Below are 20,099 nucleotides of genomic sequence, written 5' to 3'. Positions count from 1 at the left end.
AAAAAGAAGGTAACAATCACTACCTAGCTCATCTTATCTTCTAGCCTGTAGACGAGAATAGAAACTGCTGCGGCAGATTGCTGGTGTAACGTTAACTCTCCGCCGTGCGTTCACCTGCGTGACGTGAACGTATCCGAGGGTCGGAACTCGACTTCATACATCCTCTACTCAGACTCGCGTCCCAATGCGACTTTTCTTTCAAGTTGAACTCTGTATGTACGTTTAGTGTCGAGGTTGAATGAAAAAATTATCTATTTTTGCTCGCCCGATTTTTCAAACTCCCAACGTCGTCGCTTTGTTTGTCCCAATAATAAAAGCCCGTGGGAACAAAAAGAGACAAAATCCCAACTAGACTATCACATGTTATGAGTCGGACTTCTAACTGAGGGCAGGAAAGACACACAGACACACACACACACACACGGGGACGTCCTCTGGCTTTTTGTAGCTAGTTTTGTACTGACCAATATGACGAGGATGCTCGACTATGATGGAGAGAGAGAGAGAGAGAGAGAGAGAGAGAGAGAGAGAGAGAGAGAGAGGCATCTTGTCACATGACTACGTGCAACAAAGCTGAGCGGATCGTGGCGGGGTTTTTTTGTAGTTTGGGGTCGGTTTTGACACCCAGTGGCCTCTTTTCCCCTCGAGCGTCCCCCCCCCTCTCTATCCCCCTGTCCTCCCAGCACCCCGAAGATGTCCCCACTCCCCCCACCCCCCCCCCTAGCAGCCGAAGGTCTCCTGCGAGGCGTAGACCATGTAGAGGAAGCCGTCCTCGTCCCTCTCCTGCTCGTAGATCTCAGAGATGGGCGTGGACACGGACACCATGCTGTGCTGGTTGACCAGCAGGAAGAAGGCCTGCGTCGGGTTCAGCTGCAGCCGACGCCTGGGGGGGGGAGGAGTTAAGGAGGTATTATTGATCAGAGAGCATTTGTGTCACCAGTTATTGCTTCGACTTTCCAGATGCTCAAATGACAACCACACAACATCCTTCTTTCTTGAGATCCACCCATCATTTGTTCAGTTAACAGAAATACTGTTTGTGTGTCTCTCTCTCTCTGTGTGCGTTTGTCTCTGTGTGTGTGTAGTATTAATCGGCCAAAACTGTTGGTCAACATCCCTAATGAGGACGAGTGAGCGAAGCGAGGAGCCACGTTAGCCAAATAGAAAACTCATTGGTCCTTTGTTGTGGTGAGTAACACACACAAAAAAAAAAAAAAAAAAAAAAACACACACACACACACACACACACACACACACACACACACACCAACACACACACACACATCTTACAATTACCCTATCTCATCACTTTCTCTTTCTTCCTTCCCTCCCTTTTCCATTCTCTGATTCCTCCTTTCCTCTTACTTTTTTCACATGCCGCTTCCTTCTTCTTTCCATCCTTGCCTCCTCTCATTCATCCTGTCTTTTCCTACTCTTCTTTTCTTCCCTACATACTTCCTTTCTTCTTCCCTCCTTATTATTCTCACTTCCCTACTGCATCCTTCCTTCCGTCTTGAATCGTGTATAGTTCCGATACGTCCAATACGTTTTCCCAGAGCACTAAGCGATGTCTTCACTTGTTTGGTTTGTCCAAAAAACAAAAAATATTCTATTCACGGTGAAGAAAACAGAGAAACGCAGCCACTCCTCAAATCTGAAAAGCTGGAACCGGCAAATGTTTAATTTAACGTTCCATTGGTCGATTATCAAATGAATTAACATTTCATCTTCTGTGATTGGACTAATTAATGACTCGTCGTTTCAGCTCCATTTCATACAACAACAGAAAATAGCTCGATTTCATTTAGCTTTCAAATCAAATAAATGTAGAAGTTGACTGGTGTCATGTTGTCTCTCTGGTTTTTAGCTCACTTTTAGCTCTACTGTCCACCCCCGGCTACTGATATATTATTTAGTGTCTGCGCTTTAGGGCAGTGAAGTCTGAATGTCCTGTCCCATTATTCTGGAGCTGTGTTGGTACTGAAGCAGAATTGAGGATTGTAAACAAACGGGTCATTTGTGGCCACAGCACGTACACACACACAAACCTCATAAAGTGACGTATGTATGACACGCCAATTCGTATGCCATTATTGGCGTGTTATCAAGACCGCACACTCGGGGGGTGAGCCAAACAACACAGGACTTTCACCCCGCGTGTCACGTTTCCTAAACCCAACAGTTGCTTTCTTCTTCGCGATAACACGCCAAATGGCGTACATTACATCCGCTGTATACGGCGTAGACATACACGCGGATAGCTCAAAATGTGTACAGATAACACGCCACTTGGCTTAAGAAAGTGGCCGTGTAGGTTTATGCAAAGTCATGCATACACACACACCACTTTGATGGTATGTAAAACACTAGCAGCACACATACAGAGGCAGCTCTACATACATACATACACAAACCTCAATGAACTTTGATCTCTCTCTCTCTCTCTCCGTGTGTGTGTCTCTCTACCTGATGATCTTGACCAGCTCGCTCATGTTGACGTGGTCAGGAACCAGGAACTTGGTTTTGTCCAGAACAGGCAGCTGCTTTTCTCCCTTATATCTCTCGATGATCACCTGCAGCAGCCGCAAAAACACAACAGACTGTCAGTGGTCCACGTACTGTCGTACTGGCTCACACATCGGGATCAGAGACAAGCAGGACAATACGTTATGCTACCTGTAAAACTGTTTGAATGAAATGAAATGAACTGTAAGTGGCAGAAGTAGCTGAGAAATATACAGTATAGTTTGTAATTTAACAGATGAGAGTTAAATTAAGTTAAGGTATTTGAAAGCTGATATACGAAATCACCATCACCAAACCAGACTCCATGTAAATAATCAGGACTTTAATCATCGTAAAACACGCTTCATTCAAAGTCGACAGAAACAAAATAAAACTATCAAAAGCCGTCTTAGTTCATCTTCCCACTGTTCCAATAATCACCACTCTGGTTTGGTTGAAATAAACCCTTAATTCACCCATTTACATGTGGAAATATGCTGGCTCTATACACGCTAAAAGTCCTGATTATTTACATGGAGTCTGGTGGGTTTGGTGATGGTGATTTCGGGGCTGTTTCATGTTAAACAAAAAGGATCTTACTCTTTAAAAAAAAGGTCCTTTCTATAATGTCACACACTTGTGTATATAATAATCTGAGCCTGTCAGCAGCAAAAACAGAATTTATAGTGTAGCTCTCTACTTTAAATGTCTGCCTCACACTCTCACTCAATCTTCTGCTTGTTCACTTCAGTAACCACAGGTACATCACATTTTTAAAAGGCCTGATAAGAGTGTATGTAAATGTGTATGCCAGTGCACACAGGAACCTTAACATGGATCACCGGTCTGCACAGCTGGCTTATTAAAGAGCAATGAAGTGTAGCGTGTTTAAAATCAGATTTTAAAAAGCGGCTTACGGGGATCTTGTTGGGGTGCTGATCGCGGATCTGCTGGACCTCTTTGCACCGGTCGGCTGTGGGCAACAAAAGACAGAAATACATAAACGAAAAGCATAACTACATAGGAATTTAAACTCACCTTTACCAGATACAAAGCTTTGAATCTGACGCTAAAACCAACCGCCTCTATCTGGGCATTTCCGTTTAAAATGAGAACTGTATTCACACCCAGAGGAAAACCTTCCGTTAACGCATACTGTGGCTCTATTTTGGGACGGAGAACAAACAAACCCAGATGCATAATTTAGGACATCTGAGAAATTTAGTGAAATCACATCACTATTTTGTAGTCTCATCTAATGAAATCCAATTCATTCAAAGCCCACGCAAAGAATCTTAAAACATATTTGTAACAAACTTTACAAAACAGGTTTGCATCACTGCTACCAAGAAAGGAAAATAGTAGAACAAGGGAAGAGACATACGTTGTAGTTATTATAATGTAGAGAATCAGAGATCTTAAACTGTCAAATGGTTGTCGATTCATTTAATAGTTGACAACTAATCCATTCATCTTTGCAGCTCTATACGTTATGTAAGTTATTAAGGAGGGAAGGAAAGAAGAAAGGAAGAATGTAGGGAAGGAAAAGAAGAAAAGGGAAGGCGAGTAGGATGAAAGAAAAAAAGGAAGCAAGGAATAGAAAGTAAAGGAAGAATCAATAAGGATGGCAAAAGGGAAGGAAGGAAAGAAGATGGAAGAAAGGATGCAGTAGGGAAGGGAAGGAAAAACGGAAGGTGAGTAGGATGAAAGAAAGGAGGCAAGGATGAAAAGAAAAAGGAAGGAAGGAAGGAATGAATAGTGGAAAGAAAGTAAAGGAAGAATCAAGAAGGATGGAAAAAGGGAGGGAAGGAAGGATGGAAAGAAGACTGAAGAAAGGATGCAATAGGGAAGTAGGAATAAGGAGGGAAGAAGAAAGGAAGTACGTAGGGAAGAAAAGAAGAGTAGGAAAGGATAGTAGGATGAAAGAAAGGACGTAAGGATGGAAAGAAAAGGGAAGGAAGAAAAGAAGACAAGAAAGGACATATACGCAGAGAAGAAAGGGAGGATGTAAGGAAGTAGGATTCACTTTCCTGTCACAGAGGAGAGAAGAAACTAGAACATATTCACATTGAAAACGCGGACATCAGAGTCTTTTCATTAAAAAAAATGACTCAACCCGATTATAATCGATTATCAAAATAGTTGGAGATTAATTTATTAGTTGTTTTTATAATGTATTATCTTTGCAGCTCTACAATATAACTACACCTTATGTCTCTTCCCTAGTTAGAATAGTTCCTTTCTTAGTAGCTGTGCTGCAAACATGTTTGTCAAGTTTGTTAAAAATTAATGGGTTTAGATTCTTTGTGTGTGATTATGGCCTTTTTATTCCAGCAGCTTTGGTCTCTTAGCGATGATTTTGCCACCTCACTAACGTGAACACACACACACTGCTCTCTGTAATAAGAATAGCTCTACTGTATTTCAGCTCTTTTTAAAAACACTGGCAGGGTTCAAAGCTCAGACGAGGAGCGACAGGGAAGTGTGTGAATGGTTCCTTTGTTTTAATTTAGGGATGGTTTTATTTCCACAGAGTGAAGGGAAGGGCCGCTGCTCAATGCTAGAATATAAATGCATTTATTTAAAATAAAAAATACCATGGGTTTAGGCTAGATCACATTTGAAAGCTATTACTATACAAATTAGATAGACCTTGTCGTTTTTTTTTAGATATACAATTCCCTTTCCCGGCTTTATATCAAATTAGCCAATGGCCCGTCCATTTCTTGAGTATCTGCCTCTTAAGAAAAACTACTCTCTCTGTACACTCTACTGTCAGGACAGGCTCCAATATTCCTTCTATCAAAAAGGAAATAATATTTTTTGGGCCAAGGCCCCAACTTAAGTTCCTTGTCCTGTGTCCCAAGTTTGTAACGTACAATATATTACACGTTGTTAGCGCCAAACTGTACCAAACTGCTGATTAAATTATTAAATTAGAGTTGTTCCGATACTATCAGAAATGTCTCCCATACTCCCTAAAATGCTCGTATCGGCGAGTATGCAACTCTAAGCACCGATCCAATATTATGCATTTAGCCCCAAAAAAAATCTACTTAAATAGTTAATTGATGTTCTTTTTTCCATTATGACTGACTGTCAAACTAGATCATTAAATAAAGTTCTATGGCATTTATTCTCTGTATGTATTTGAGGCGTGGTTTACGTCCTAGGCTGTGTACTCTAGGGTTGGGTAACGGTACCGAAAACCCGGTGCTAATACGGCACCGGTGCCTAAACGACCGGTATCTACCGGACCGAATAGCAACGCGGATTTCTGGTGCCTCTTAAACGTCTGCGCTGCTCTCTGATGCTCCGAAACGGACGTTAACCCTCCTGTTTGACCCGTTTTCTAAAAGTTTCTATAAATCAGAAATTTGGGTTTCTTCCAACCAAAGTGTCAAAAAAAAAATGCTTGGATGGTTCCATACAACACTCTCTACAAGTAAAATAAATTATCAGTTCACTACTTTCATTGAATTTGGGTCTTTTATTCAATTGTATAGCATTTATAGCATATAGAGTTTGTTATTTCTAATACAATTCATTCTACAGTAGAACTTGGAATTGTTACAGCTTTAGGTAATATATTACTTCTTTTAAAGTAAAAAGTTAGTATTACACTTCTTGAGTAACTTTAACCCAACGTTGGTGACACAGAGGAAGACAAACAGCAGGGAACCACGTGATACAAACAGGTGAAGAGATCCAGTAAAAAGCCAGCTTATCACTTTAAAACTGCCTCTAGTGCGTTGGCAGTTAAATCTTTTATAGAGAGGTTATAACCAAATACAACGACACAGCAAATTGAGTATTTTTCCTCCCCCAGTTTCCACTGTGACATTTTTTGCTTATCCCTTATTTTCTCTGTTGATTACGCAATCGACAATCTGGGCTCCTCCCTTCCAGCACAGGGGCTGGCGTCGTTTGGCCTCAAATTACATCATAAATCACTGAACACGTGCACTGGGATAATGTGTCAGCACAAGTTGTTTTCACTCTGAGCAAACACCGAAATGTTTACAAGCTAGTATAGCTTAACCCCGCTGTGTAAAGGCTGGTCATTGCAGGCCTTTCGTCGCTTCGACCTAGCTAATGGGACAGTGACTCAGATGGGCCTTTCTTTTTTTTTTTTTACATTAGCAGCCAAAGAGATCCCACACATACAACATGTAAGAAGATACAGGCGGTGTAGCGTTTAGCGTACATTTAATAAGATGTTTACATGTTATTTTCCCCCTCTTGATTAAAATGTCGACAAAGACGTTCTCTAAACTTGGGACGATTTTGTCCCATGTTGCGAACTATCTGAGCCGCAACACCCGAGTTTTAAACAGCTGCGAAACACTTGTAAGGGTAATAACACAACATACATACAAGACTGTCAACAGAGAAGCTGAGCTTCTAGCTAGCTAGCTAGCTAGCTAGCTTGGTGGCTAGCAGGCCGGCTAACTACCTAGCTAGCTGCTAGACAAAAACACCGTCTTGGTTGGTGGTTTCTTACCAAATGTCCTCCTTTGTTTGAAGGGTCTGTCGGACGGCATCTCTGTCAGAGTTATTACACAGTTACAACCTAATGAATGTGCAGTATAACTGCGTAACAACGCGACTCGGTGACAAAGAAACTGGAAGGGGTTTTGTCTGTTTGAACGTCTTCGGCCGCCTCTGGTTTTTCAGTCTGAAGCCAAACAGCTCCGCGGACAAACAAAGCAAGTAAACCGAGGCGCTGACGTCATCCGCTGGATTTAAAGGGGACGTTCACCATTCAACTTCTCCGTATCACACTTCCATTAACCCTCCCATAGACAGTAGCTATAGAAGAAGAACCCTCCGTACCTGTTGTTGTCCTCGGGGCAAATTTGACCCATTTTAAAAAAAAAACAAGTTTCCATTTCAGAAATTTGGGGGTTCTTTCAACCAAATTGTCAAAGAAAATAACGTTGATGGCTCCATACAACCATTACTCTAAGTAAAATAAATGATCAGATCACTAGTTTTATTGAATTTTATCATATTTGAAGAAAAAAACAAATGACAAAAGAACGTTGAAGAAAAGTGGCAAAAATGTTGGAAAAAGTTTCAAAAACATCCCAAAAAAACCACTGGAAAAAATCGACAAAAACATCAAAACAATTGCTGGAAAAACTCGACAAAAACATCAAAAGAATTGTTGGAAAAAAATCGACAAAAACATTTTTAAAATCGCTGGCACAAATCGACAAAAACATTACAAAAAAATGCTGGAAAAAATCGACAAAAACATAAAAAAAAAAAAATGGCTGGAAAAAAATTCAAAAATGCGAGAAAAATATCAACAAAAACATAAAAAAAATTGCTGGAAAAAATCAACAAAAAACAAAAACAAATCGCTGGAAAAAATCAACAAAAACATAAAAAAAAATCTCAACAAAACAACTGGAAAAAAATCGACAAAAACAACGGGTAAAGTGACAAGTGTCGAAAAAGAACAACAAAATGTTGAAATATAGGGTTTCATTTAAAATTTTGACCCAGAAAAAACAAAAGGGTTAACACTTGTCACTATTTGGGGTTTTTACCATTCAAAGACAATAATTCTCAGAGTACCATTTCTACTATTTGATATATATAATATATATTCAGCGCAGTGTGATTTTGTACAGACATGAAATGAATGATGCAAGATTTAGGCCCATAGTTCGCATAACAGGCTGTGTTGACGTCGTAAATCTCAGAAGAAAAACATTCTTAATATTACATTAGTACCTCGTGCCTTTCTGCTGCGTCCTCTTCTCTACCACAGCTAACACACACGTTGCAGATATATAAATGCACTTTTTTTTGCCCTCTTCCAATCCAAAACACCCAGCTCTCATACACTCATAATAACCCTAAAAAAACATACTTAACATTGCTTTACTACCTCCGTACCTCATGAATTTTTTCATTCTATGGGAATTGGTTACATAATAGAAACATCTGTTTCTTGGCTTTTGTAGTACTTGCTTTTTCATGTTCTTACTATGTTGTTATGCATCAAAATACCAAGACAAATTCCTTGTATGTAAAAACCAACATGGCAAATAACCTTTGAAACTGATGCTTGAGAAAAAAACTCTTCGCTACCAAAGTTGACACAAAGTTTTCACATCTAAATGCAACTTTTTGTGCCTGTTCCAAGCTGTTTTTGTTGTTGAAAAGCTTATAATAACCCTAAAAAACATTAACATAACTTTACTACCTCTGTACCTCATGACTTTCTCTCAATTTATGGGAATTAGTTATACAGTAGATACATTTACATATTTGTATTGCCAATTTATGCCAATATGTTTGTTATGCATCAAGCTACCAAAGGCAAATTCATTGTATGTGTAAACCTACTTGGCAATAAACCTGATTTTGATTTCTATAAACATGATTTGATACTCCAGAGTATAGAAAATGACTAATTTCTCTACAAAAATTAACACACAAGTTGCACATTTAAATGCACCTTTTTTTTTATACCTGCTGTTTTTGTTGTAAATCTCATACACTCATAATAACCCTAAGGGAATATACATAAGATAAGATAAACAAAAGGCAACTGGACTGGCTAGAAATTCTTAAAGACGTTTCCCCTCTCATCCAAGAGGCTTTTCAAGACTTTCTAGCGAGACCAGTTGCCTTTTTGCTAATCACAGATCTACCATTTCTTGGAAGAGGAGAGACAGACTTCTCTGCATAGTCCGTCTATCTTTTCTTTTCTTGTCCATATTATTCATGTGGATTTGTTATTTTATCATCCTGGTTATGATGTATGTGTATGTTGTGTGTGATGTCTTTAAGCTACTGGGACCTTGAATTTCCCCTTGGGGAGCAATAAAGTATCTATCTATCTATCTATCTATCTACAGTATCTATGACAGAACCTTAACAGACACATTACTTGTGTTGTTGTCCCGTCGACTGAGCAACTTTGCTTTTCTGTGTAAAAATGTAAACTTTTTTCAATGTTTTGGTCATCTTTTTTGACACTTTTCCCAATGTTTTTGCATATGAGAGAGGGTGTGTGTGTGTGTGCGTCTCTTTGTGAGTGTGTGTGTCTCTTTGTGAGTGTGTGCACGTGTGTGTGTCTCTCTCTCTCTCTCTGAGTGTGTGTCAAAGCCCAAAAAAACCAAAATGTGAACAGGTGAAGCAAACACATATATCACTTCCACTCAAACCGCGATGAACACGCCCACCAACCTACAATATAAGTGCATAATATAATAATCAAATAATATAAATGAAACCATCAACAACACACAATATGTGGCTCCTACATATAGTATGTGAAATGGGTTTACGGTAGAGACACCTGCAGATGATCATAACCTAATCATAACATTTCGCCACATTTTGCTCCAAAAAAAGTCACTTTTTTACCACGTTCACAACAATATTTGTAAACTATCTTGTTAAAAATATTTTAAATCTAAATCTTGAATCCATTATGTGCTTTGTGAATATGCAAATTCACACTGCAGGTCAGTGGTTAAGTACCAAAATAAAAGCCTGACGAATGATGTCCAGCGCTGGAAAAACCGCCAGCGACATTTTTTCACTATTTTCTGACATTTTATATACCAATCGAATAATTAAATCAACGGCTTTTTAACGTCTCCCCAAAACTTAATACTAACAGTAATAAGTACGTGACGACACAAGACAATTTTTACTTTTTTTTTTATTTCTTAATTTGTTCAAAATAACCATCAGGAAGGTGACGTGGCGGAGCAGAGAAGAGTTGGTAGTGTAGGTGGCGTCGATCTGTACTTCAACGTCTTTCGCCAACAAAACAATAAATAACAATCCTAAGTTTTTCCATTAAGGTAGAACTGAAAAACATCCTCAAACTTACAGATGTGGTCTGTGGCCTCTCTGTCTGTCTGTCTCTCTCGTACACTTTGCAGACATGTATGCACTGATCCAGTTTTTCTACTTCTGCCAGATGTATTTTAGCAGGTGAACATTTCTCACCATGTGCTAAAACACCTCGGAGATAAACACAGTGACATAACATACACTACGCACAGAGAGGAGGCCGGACTGGAATGCTAAACGTAGGAAAAAAGAAATTAGCCAGCAGAGTGGTCGGCTGTCTTATGGTTCATACATGTTGTCGTTGAAGCAGGGGGGGCTTTCGTTACTCCCTGGTGCAGCGAGTGCATTACATTAAAAAAGCTTCAGGTAAACGGGCTCTTTTGATTTCAGCGAGACAAAGAGGAAATGTTTGGCTGTTTTTAAATATATGAAGAGAGTGATGAGTCGGGGGGGGGGGTCTGCTTCTTGTTCAGTCCGAGGGGTTCTGAATGACGATCAAGAAATAGTCCTTATCTGTGAAGAAAAAGGCAAAATAGTCAACTTTAGCAAACTAAGAAACAGTTTAGGATCAGGACGGTGTACCATTTAAACGTGTGTGTGTGGCTTTCTCTGTGTGTGTCTCTGTGTGCGTTTGTGTGTGTGTGTGTGTGTGTGGCTTTCTCTGTGTGTGTCTCTGTGTGCGTTTGTGTGTGTGTGTGTGTGTCTATGTGCGTGCATGCGCCTGTGTGTGTGTGTGTGTGTGTGTGTGCGTATATTCTACAATAACTGATAGCTGATACCAAAAACACTGTTTCAATATGTCACATTAAGGCAGTGGTTCTCAAGCTCTTTCCAATAATCTACCTCCTTTAAACAGTTGTTTTAAGCCATGTACCCCCTGACCAGCACGAATCATTTGATATAATGAGGAAGAATACAGCGATGTCAGCGACAGATTTACTAAACAACAGCCTTGGACCTGGAAAACGTTTAAATGCCGATGAAAAAAGGAGACAAAAACTTGGAAAAAGACGGAAGTAAGGCAAGAATAGGTCAAAAATAGTAACAAAAACTTATAAAAAAGGAGACAAAAACTTGGAAAAAGACAGAAGTAAGGCAAGAATAGGTCGAAAATAGTAACAAAAACTTATAAAAAAGGAGACAAAAACTTGGAAAAAGACGGAAGTAAGGCAAGAATAGGTCGAAAATAGTAACAAAAACTTATAAAAAAGAGACACAAACTTCAAAAAAGCAATAAAAAACTTTGAGAAAAAACACAGTAGAAAGAAGGAAGGCAACAAACTGGGGCGACAAAAGTGACAAAAAGCGACAAACTTGGAGAGAAAAAAAAAAGACAGTAGAAGTAACTAACTAATGTTTAGCTAAAAATGTCACGTACCCCCTGCAGCCCTCCGGAGTACCCCTAGGGGGACACGGACCCCCATTTGAGAACCACTGCATTAAAGGATATACAGTAACTTTATTTTTTATTTTATTTTTACCTACAAAAGACTTATTTAACAAAAAGCCTAACTTTTTAAATGCATCAGTGTGACTTTGAACACAAATGTGCACACGTGCCTAAAACAGAACACACTCTTTAATTAAATCAGGAAATATCTCATCAAATATGCTCAAAACTAACTTACAAAATCTGTGAGTCGGCAATTAATTGTACGTTTTGGTACATTGGGACAGTTAGTTCCCCTCGCTCTCACCTGGAGCGATCATGATCTCATTCTTCTTGGAGCGGATCCGGAGGAAGGTGAGGTCGTTCTGGGGGTCGATGTCTCGCACGGTGCTCCGGGCCTTCATCACCAGCTGGTGGATCAGTCCCGCGTACTGCACCGTGCTGGCGTTGTCCAGGGTCGTCTTGATGGGGATTCCTGAGGGAGGGGGCACGTATGTAAAGAAGTCAGATGTACCCAGGAGAAGTTAACCCTAGTCTACATCCACCACGGTCCACTTCTGGGACTGATCCGCTGGCGCCGCAAATTACTCCAGGTGTCCCTCGTCTTGGCCGGATGGTCGTTACCTTCCTCTTTCTTTCTTTGTGTGAGTGTGTTTGTGTGTGTGAGTGAGTGAGTGTGTGTGTGTGTCTGTGTGTGTCTGTGTGTGTGAGTGAGTGAGTGTGTGTGTGTGTCTGTGTGTGTTTCTATGTGTGAGTGAGTGAGTGTGTGTGTGTGTCTGTGTGTGTTTCTATGTGTGAGTGAGTGAGTGAGTGAGTGAGTGTGTCTGTGTGTGTCTGTGTATGTCTGTGTGTGTGTGTGTGAGTGAGTAAGTGAGTGTGTCTGTGTGTGTCTGGGTATGTCTGTGTGTGTGTGTGTGTGTGAGTGAGTAAGTGAGTGTGTCTGTTTGTGTTTCTGTGTGTGTGTATGTGTGTGTGAGTGAGTGTGTCTGTTTCTGTGTGTGTGTCTGTCTGTGTGTGTGTCTGTTTCTGTGTGTGTGTGTGTGTGTGTGTGTGTGCATCTGTGTGTGTGTGCGTCTGTGTGTGTGTGTGTTTGTGTGAGTGAGTGAGTGTCTGTGTGTGTTTGTGCGTGTGTGAGTGAGTAAGTGTGTGCGTAAGTGTGTGTGTCTGTGTGTGTATGATTGTGTGTGTGTGTGTGTGTGTTTGTGTGTGTGTGTCTGTGTGTAAGTGTGTGTCTGTGTGGGTCTGTGTGTGTATGATTGTGTGTTTGCGTGTGTTTCTGTCTCTGTGTGTGTTTGTGTGTGTGTGTCTGCGCTTAGCGCAGCCCATGACGATTGTGATTGGTTCAAAGCCAATAAACCGGAGCGCGTTTCTCTCCCATCCCAGAATGCTGTGTGGACTAGCAAGACCTTCCTCCACAGCGCGGCGGAGGAAGGTCTGACAAAGCAAGACTAGGTAAACTGTTTCTGGAAGTGTCTTTATTTATCTGTATCTGAATTAAGTTAAACCTAGGAAGAAGTACAACTCGGTTGATGTAACGTTACTACTATAGAACTATAATCTGCCCTAGTCTGCATGTTCCTTCTCTTTCTCTGAAGCACTAATTCTAATCCCTGCTACTGACCCAGAACCTGACACGCCAGATGGTGGCTCGTCATATCACGAGAATCCAGACCTATATCTACACAGTACAGGCCAAAAGTTTGGACACACCTTCTCATTGAAATGCGTTTCCTTTTATTTTCATGACTATTTACATTGTAGATTCTCACTGAAGGCATCAAAACTATGAATGAACACATATGGAATTATGTACTTAACAAAAAAGTGTGAAATAACTGAAAACATGTCTTATATTTTAGATTCTTCAAAGTAGCCACCCTTTGCTTTTTTGATAGCGCTGCAAACCCTTGGTGTTCTCTCAATGAGCTTCATGAGGTAGTCACCTGAAATGGTTTTACCTTCACAGGTGTGCTTTGTCAGGGTTCATTAGTGGAAGTTGTTCCCTTATTAATAAAAAAGCAAAGGGTGGCTACTTTGAAGAATCTAAAATCTAAAACATGTTTTCAGTTATTTCACACTTTTTTGTTAAGTACATAATTCCATATGTGTTCATTCATAGTTTTGATGCCTTCAGTGAGAATCTACAATGTAAATAGTCATGAAAATAAATTTTAAAAACGCATTGAATGAGGTGTGTCCAAACTTTTGGCCTGTACTGTATGTATGTATGTATGTATGTATGTATATGTACTGTATGTATGTATATATATATGTATACACACACTGTACTGTATGTATTACCCACTGCAATACAGTAGACTACAGCACTGCTTCAAGATAACAACAAATCAGGTAAACTCTGGTTACCTTAGAATAAGATAGCTGCAGTGGTGTGTGTGTGTTGTAAATGAGTGGTACATCCATCCACGGGTGTGTAAATAAACCTAAATAAGGTGGATTTCTTTGACTGTCCTAACGTTACCTTCTGTATTGACGATGATGATCCCCTGCACTCCGTTCTGACTCTGGATTCTCTTCAGAGTTTCCTCTACTTCAGCCTGGGAAGAAGGAAACGGAGACATGAGTTCATACTAGTGATGTTACCCGTAAACCCCCTGCTTCGAGGCATGTATCGAAGAAACTAACCAATTTAGAATGGAGCTCTGTATCGGAGCTCGATTCGTTTGGAGATAATGACAGGACCAGTGACGTCCGAAGCTTCGTTTCACACACACACACCCACGTGACTGCTTCGAAGCTTTAAAAATAGTTCGACACAGGGCGCGTATTTGTGGGTTGTTGCAGTAGGAGAGTCAGGAGAGTTAGTGAATGTACAGAGATTATTATAGTGATTATTATAGCGAGTATAGAGTTCATAGAAAGTTTATAGCGAGTAGAGAGTTTATTGCAGGTATGAAACAAAATAGGCTCAGCCCTGGAACAGTGGGAAACATTTTTGTTTCTGAATAAAAATGACATTTGATGTCTATTCCCACAAACACTTGTCACCAAGCACAATACTATCCCCCTGACCTGTCTACGAGCACTGTTATTGTCCATAAGCACCATCACTGTCCCAAAGTATGTTTGCATGTGTATGCATTTGTTTACAAACACAAGAAACGTTCACAGCCAAAATCCTAACTTTGTAGTTTTATTTTGTGGAGAAGGCAATGACATTTTCATTGATGCAAGGTCAGAAATAGTCTTAGTTATAATGTCATTGTTTATTTATCCATGAATTCATACACAAAATGTACTTATCTTCGACTCAAAGACATTCATGCCGGATATCTGTTAAACTGTTTTTGTCGTGATCTAATATTTTTATTTATACAATTAACAAACAATACACTGGGACGTAACAACGCGTCCCAGGAGCATCTGTTAAACAGTTTGTGACACAATGCTATTCTTCCTTTCACCACTAGATGTCCTCAGAGTACTGAGAGTATTGGACCTTTTTTTTCGATACAATTCACTGTTCGCCATCACTAGTTAATACATCATTTATGAAAACGGGTATCTTAAATTAAGCTATCTGATTGGTCTCTAGCCGTTATAGAATAACCACATTATAAAACAACGGCTATGATTCGAATTCCTTTGCACAATTAGTATCACTCCGCGTCTGAGGAAAAAACAACGTTAGCCGGTAGACAAACAAGCCGTTATTGGTGCTGTACAGCTTATTAAAGTGATAGGAAACCCTTCAGGTAATCCCAAAATGCTACTACAACAGCAGCTTTACCAGAAAACACCAAACTAGCTGCTGTCAATCCCGTGAAAACACTCAGCAGAAAGCTAACTAACGTTAACTAGACCGAGCTAACTGACAACGCCCGACTAGCATGGTTAGCATTTTATTTAAAACCCCTCATACATTATAAATTCACAGCGGTCCCAACACAATTATGAACATGTTTATGAAATACATGTAGCTAGAGGCAGACGTCGCATCCTACCATTTTAATGGTGTGTGGAGAGACCTGTGTCAGAAATTAGTCCCCGAGCTCAGCAGAATAACAGCTAACAAAAGCTAACAGAACAGCTCTGTTGCTGGGAGAAGACAACTGACGTAAACTTCCGGGTAAACTGCTGCAGTGATGCGTTCGGGGCCCAGGCAAAAAGTGGAAGACATGACTGTCGTATTCTGTGGTGTTCTGGAAAAAAGTTGAAAACTATTTAAATATTCAACAGAACCATGAAATTAAATTGGAAGCAAAAGATGTTATTTTTAATTACGATAACAAAAACAAAACAATACACAGAATTGTCAACTTCTTAATTCTACAAGGGAAATTTCATATCCATGAAGCAACATTTTCTAAATCTCGACCAGCTTTTACTCACTTCAGAATTGAATTCCGGAACTTTTTTGAGTGTATCCAAATTATTAATAATAAGAAAACTATGTATACAGCTGATCTACTGCAAGATTTTTGATTCCTTTTCATATTGCCATTATTATATTGTTTTCTATGTATGTATGTATTTATTTTTTCTCATTATGTATTAAATACCCATTTCAATTTTATTATTATTTTTACTGCCAACAGTAACCTGCGTTCAGGTCAGATATAAAGTTGCAACAAACTAGCTAATGTCTCACTGTCTGTTTATTGAGGGACGTTACAATGTATATATTTTTAAACGTAATACATTAACATTATGCAGAAAATTCTTGTGGCAAACTGCAAGATAATCATAACCCTCTTGTGTTTATCCCGACGATTCCCCACATATAAACAGGATGTCAACACCAGCAACCAATCAGGCCTCTGGAAAGTTAAGTGTATTTGTTTTCTCTAAAGCCCAATATGTCCAAGGTCCAGAAACGTATAGATGGTATGAACTCCTAGAATTTTGGTGATTGTCATATGCAATGTTTTCGTGATTAAATGTTTTTATTCATTACTTTTAAACAACATACAAAACGTACAACTCGCACCATGAACGCCCCCCGCCCCCTCCCCTTCGTCATCACCATCCACCAAGATAAAATCCAAGATATAATTATACAGTAACTAAAATATTCAAGACCATTCAACAAAATGGTAACAAAATACACAATAAATCATAAACATATGTATCAATGACAACACCATAAGCCCATTATACACATCTCTCCCCAGCACAAAGCTTCTTAGGAGCCCTCCAGAAAGCTCCGGTACTTTCCCCATTTTCTAGTAGAGACATCCAATCTGACAAATCGTTTATATGACATCTTTTCAAATGCTGCCACCCTTCCCATCTCACAAGCCCACTCCTGGATTGAAGGCGGCACCCCCTTCATTCTTCCATCCTCTGTCTAGCTATCATTAAAGTAGTATGGACCCAGCTTATACAGTATCTCAACGGATAAAAATTAAAAAGGGGGATTGTTGAACACCAAAGATACTCAGATGCAGGCAAGACAAAAAATAAATTTCATTAAATTCACTCCAAAATGTGTGTTACTTATTGTTAGTTCATCTAGTGGACACTAGTCAGGGGCTGACCCCACCCATACCACCTTTGTTAAAGGTCCCGTGGACCAATATTTTATTATTGTAATGTATATGTAATGTTAATTGTTTTATAACTTTTTCTCTCAAGTCACAGCAGACAAGGAATGCTAAAATAAAATACACAGACATGATACATGGTCCATTATTGTTAAAGAGAATATCAATAAATCAGCCTCAATGATTAACAACGTGTTGGTCTGTGACCTGGATACCTGAAGCCTGCAGCTCCACAAACATTAAGACCAAACTTTACAGTGAAGTAGTAGACTTCTCGTGTTCACCTCTTACACTTTTATAATGAACAACATTTATATATTCAGAGATTCATTAGTCTTCAACGAGAAAGAAGGAGCAGATGGAATTTAAAGGATTTTTAAACAGGAAACAGGACTAAAATATTTCAGATGCTAAACATTCAAAGCGAGTATTTTATGTCTTAAACATGTAACATGCAGGTGTGTCAGGAGAGCATCATGACATCACTGTACAGCAAAACACAGAACAGATCAAATATCCATGTAGATCATAAGATGAGAGTAAATAAGTTGTTGATGAAACTTCTATTGGAATATTAATAACACACTTTAAGTCGATCTTTCCTTACACAATGAATTAGTGAGAAACCCTTTCGCCCAATCAGGTCACTTCACAAATCCGTAATAACAAACAGTTATCTTACAATTGTTTTCCTTAACATACTTTTTGTCCATTACTGCGTCATGTTCATTAGTGATATTTAAACCCAAATATCTAAACTAACCTGCTGCTGACGGCACAGTGAATGAACCACGTTGATGGATTAGAGAGTTGAGGTTGTTCTTGATATTTAAAAAATAACTCTTTAATCCTTTGATCGGTTCATAATTTGAGTAAACAATATCCATATAAGTCGTAATCATTTTTGAAACACTACAGTCGGACCAATATTCAAAGTTTAATCCACAGTTTTTAATTTCATCATTTATCATAAAACAGACGTTTGGAACATATGACGTACCGGCAGCGAAACCAACTGTATATCTGAAAAAGTTAGAATTGATCTTGTAGGTCTTGTATTTCTCCAGCAAATGATCCAGGTCCTGCAAATACAAATTGATAGCAGCTTCGATGGCATTAACATAGTCTGATGCAGGTGTACCAGTCTGAATATCCAGTCGGGCACCATGGACCAACATCTGGACGTGGAAGGCTGCTCCGTTGACCCAGATTTTGAACCCTCGGCTGCTCATCTGTCCGTCATGCTGCAGGGAGTTTCTGAGGATGGTGAGATGGTTGCTCAGCTGCTGTTCCAGTCTCTTCATTTCCTCCCGTAATTGTTGGTCATTGTTCATGTACATGCGATGGCGTCTCAGATACTCGGACATTGTGTCCCGGACACTCGAAGCTTTCTCTTCCCCAAACACACGTCGTAACATGCTGTATGTGTTATCACTTGGCTGAGTGCTGCTCTTGATGACGATCTCTATGATCAAGGAAATCACCAAAGCTCCAAGTCCAACAGCATTCGGGACTGAAGTCATCGGAGCCAAAACGGATCCCAGCCTGCCGACGTAACTTGGCACCGTGTTGACCATCTCATTAGAGAAAGCCTGCAGCATCGCGTTAGAGTCGGTACCAGCATATTTCAGCAGAGACTCATCTATGCCTACATCTGGTAGGAGGCATGGTTTCTGTAAAGCCTGGTTATAAAACCAAAGAGACATACTGTCATACCTTGGTGAGTATGAGGGGGTTTGGCCCATGATTTTTCCTCTCGATCTGCAAGCGCTGACACGAAGTTCAAATGTACCCCGACCAGCAGACTGAACACCAGGTAATCACAATTTATTTAGATGAAAAAATCCAGACAGCTCCCTCCTCCTCCCTCCCTCCCTCAGGCTTGTTTGTCTGGCACTGCTGAGTCACGTGATGGTACAACATCAAATCACAAGAGGAGGAGGAGCAAAGTGTGCCTGCTCTGCGCTATGACAGGACTTGACCTCTTTACACAGACACAGACAGCCAGGTCACCTCTTTGATGAAACCACAGCAGTGCATACTGGAGAGAAACCGAAACTAAAGTATCCATCTCATTACACGGGTATTGATCAATATCAATACCAACGTTGGTATCGATATAATCGATATTTGGATCGATCTGCCCACCACTTCTCTGCAGGGTTTGGTTAAATTGTAGGCCTACTTTAGTGCAGCTTTTATAAACATCTTTGTCTTTCCATTTTATTTAGTACTGTATGCAATATTAGGGCTATGTATGGTTTTACATTAATCACTTTTTTTTTTATAAAAATGTAAGTTCTTAGGCTAAGGCTTGCTAAGGTTTAATTATTTAATCCGGAAAAAAAAATAGTTAGGCTAGTACCCAATTTTACCAGTATGTCTGCACATACTGTTTATTACTGTTTTCCAAGATGGCACCCACATGTAAACATGAACGGCACGAAACGTCTTTATAATGTATATTTTTAATATCTGTACACTTATAAAGTTCTCAATGCTTCGGTTTACATGTAGGGACCCTCATTATGCTACCGTGGAAATGTGGTGATATTTTGAGCCTTGTTAGTGGTATAAAATAACCATTTACCATCTGCACCCAAAGGTAGCGTTAGCATGCTAACCACCGGTTTGTGCTTGCTTGTTTAAAGCTAGAGACGCATTCAATTAGCATGAAAACATATCCCAGAGAACGTTTGACTCGGTACACATATGTTATTAACCCCTAGGTTCATTTTGCGCCAGAATTGTCCTTTAAAACCTCTGAGACCGAGCTTTGTATGTACGATAACAAAATGCGCAGTTTATTGATGATTTAATAACATCTGTAAATGCTGACTCCTTACCGTCTTCTTCCTCTGAAAGCTAAC

At 39.7% G+C, this 20,099-nt stretch overlaps 2 protein-coding genes across 2 annotated transcripts; both read right to left on the bottom strand.

Annotated features, from left to right (window-relative positions):
• Positions 1 to 693: 693 nt before the first annotated feature.
• map1lc3a (microtubule-associated protein 1 light chain 3 alpha) lies at positions 694 to 7,213 on the bottom strand. Its single transcript, XM_039796471.1, has 4 exons — positions 7,010 to 7,213; positions 3,423 to 3,478; positions 2,467 to 2,573; positions 694 to 883 (listed from the first exon to the last, which is right to left on the bottom strand). Exons 1-4 carry the CDS (start codon positions 7,047 to 7,049, stop codon positions 721 to 723), a joined length of 366 nt encoding a protein of 121 aa, XP_039652405.1. The 5' UTR covers positions 7,050 to 7,213; the 3' UTR covers positions 694 to 720.
• A 2,966-nt stretch (positions 7,214 to 10,179) lies between these two features.
• On the bottom strand, positions 10,180 to 15,816 carry dynlrb1 (dynein, light chain, roadblock-type 1). Its single transcript, XM_039796472.1, has 4 exons — positions 15,688 to 15,816; positions 14,205 to 14,280; positions 12,030 to 12,197; positions 10,180 to 10,845 (listed from the first exon to the last, which is right to left on the bottom strand). Exons 1-4 carry the CDS (start codon positions 15,688 to 15,690, stop codon positions 10,802 to 10,804), a joined length of 291 nt encoding a protein of 96 aa, XP_039652406.1. The 5' UTR covers positions 15,691 to 15,816; the 3' UTR covers positions 10,180 to 10,801.
• Positions 15,817 to 20,099: the final 4,283 nt, after the last annotated feature.

The sequence above is a fragment of the Perca fluviatilis genome, chromosome 4, assembly GCF_010015445.1.
Source record: "Perca fluviatilis chromosome 4, GENO_Pfluv_1.0, whole genome shotgun sequence".
NCBI classification, from domain to species: Eukaryota; Metazoa; Chordata; class Actinopteri; order Perciformes; family Percidae; genus Perca; species Perca fluviatilis.
The sequence above is the reverse complement of the archived record's forward strand: the minus strand, read 5'-3'. Positions and strand labels throughout refer to the sequence as shown.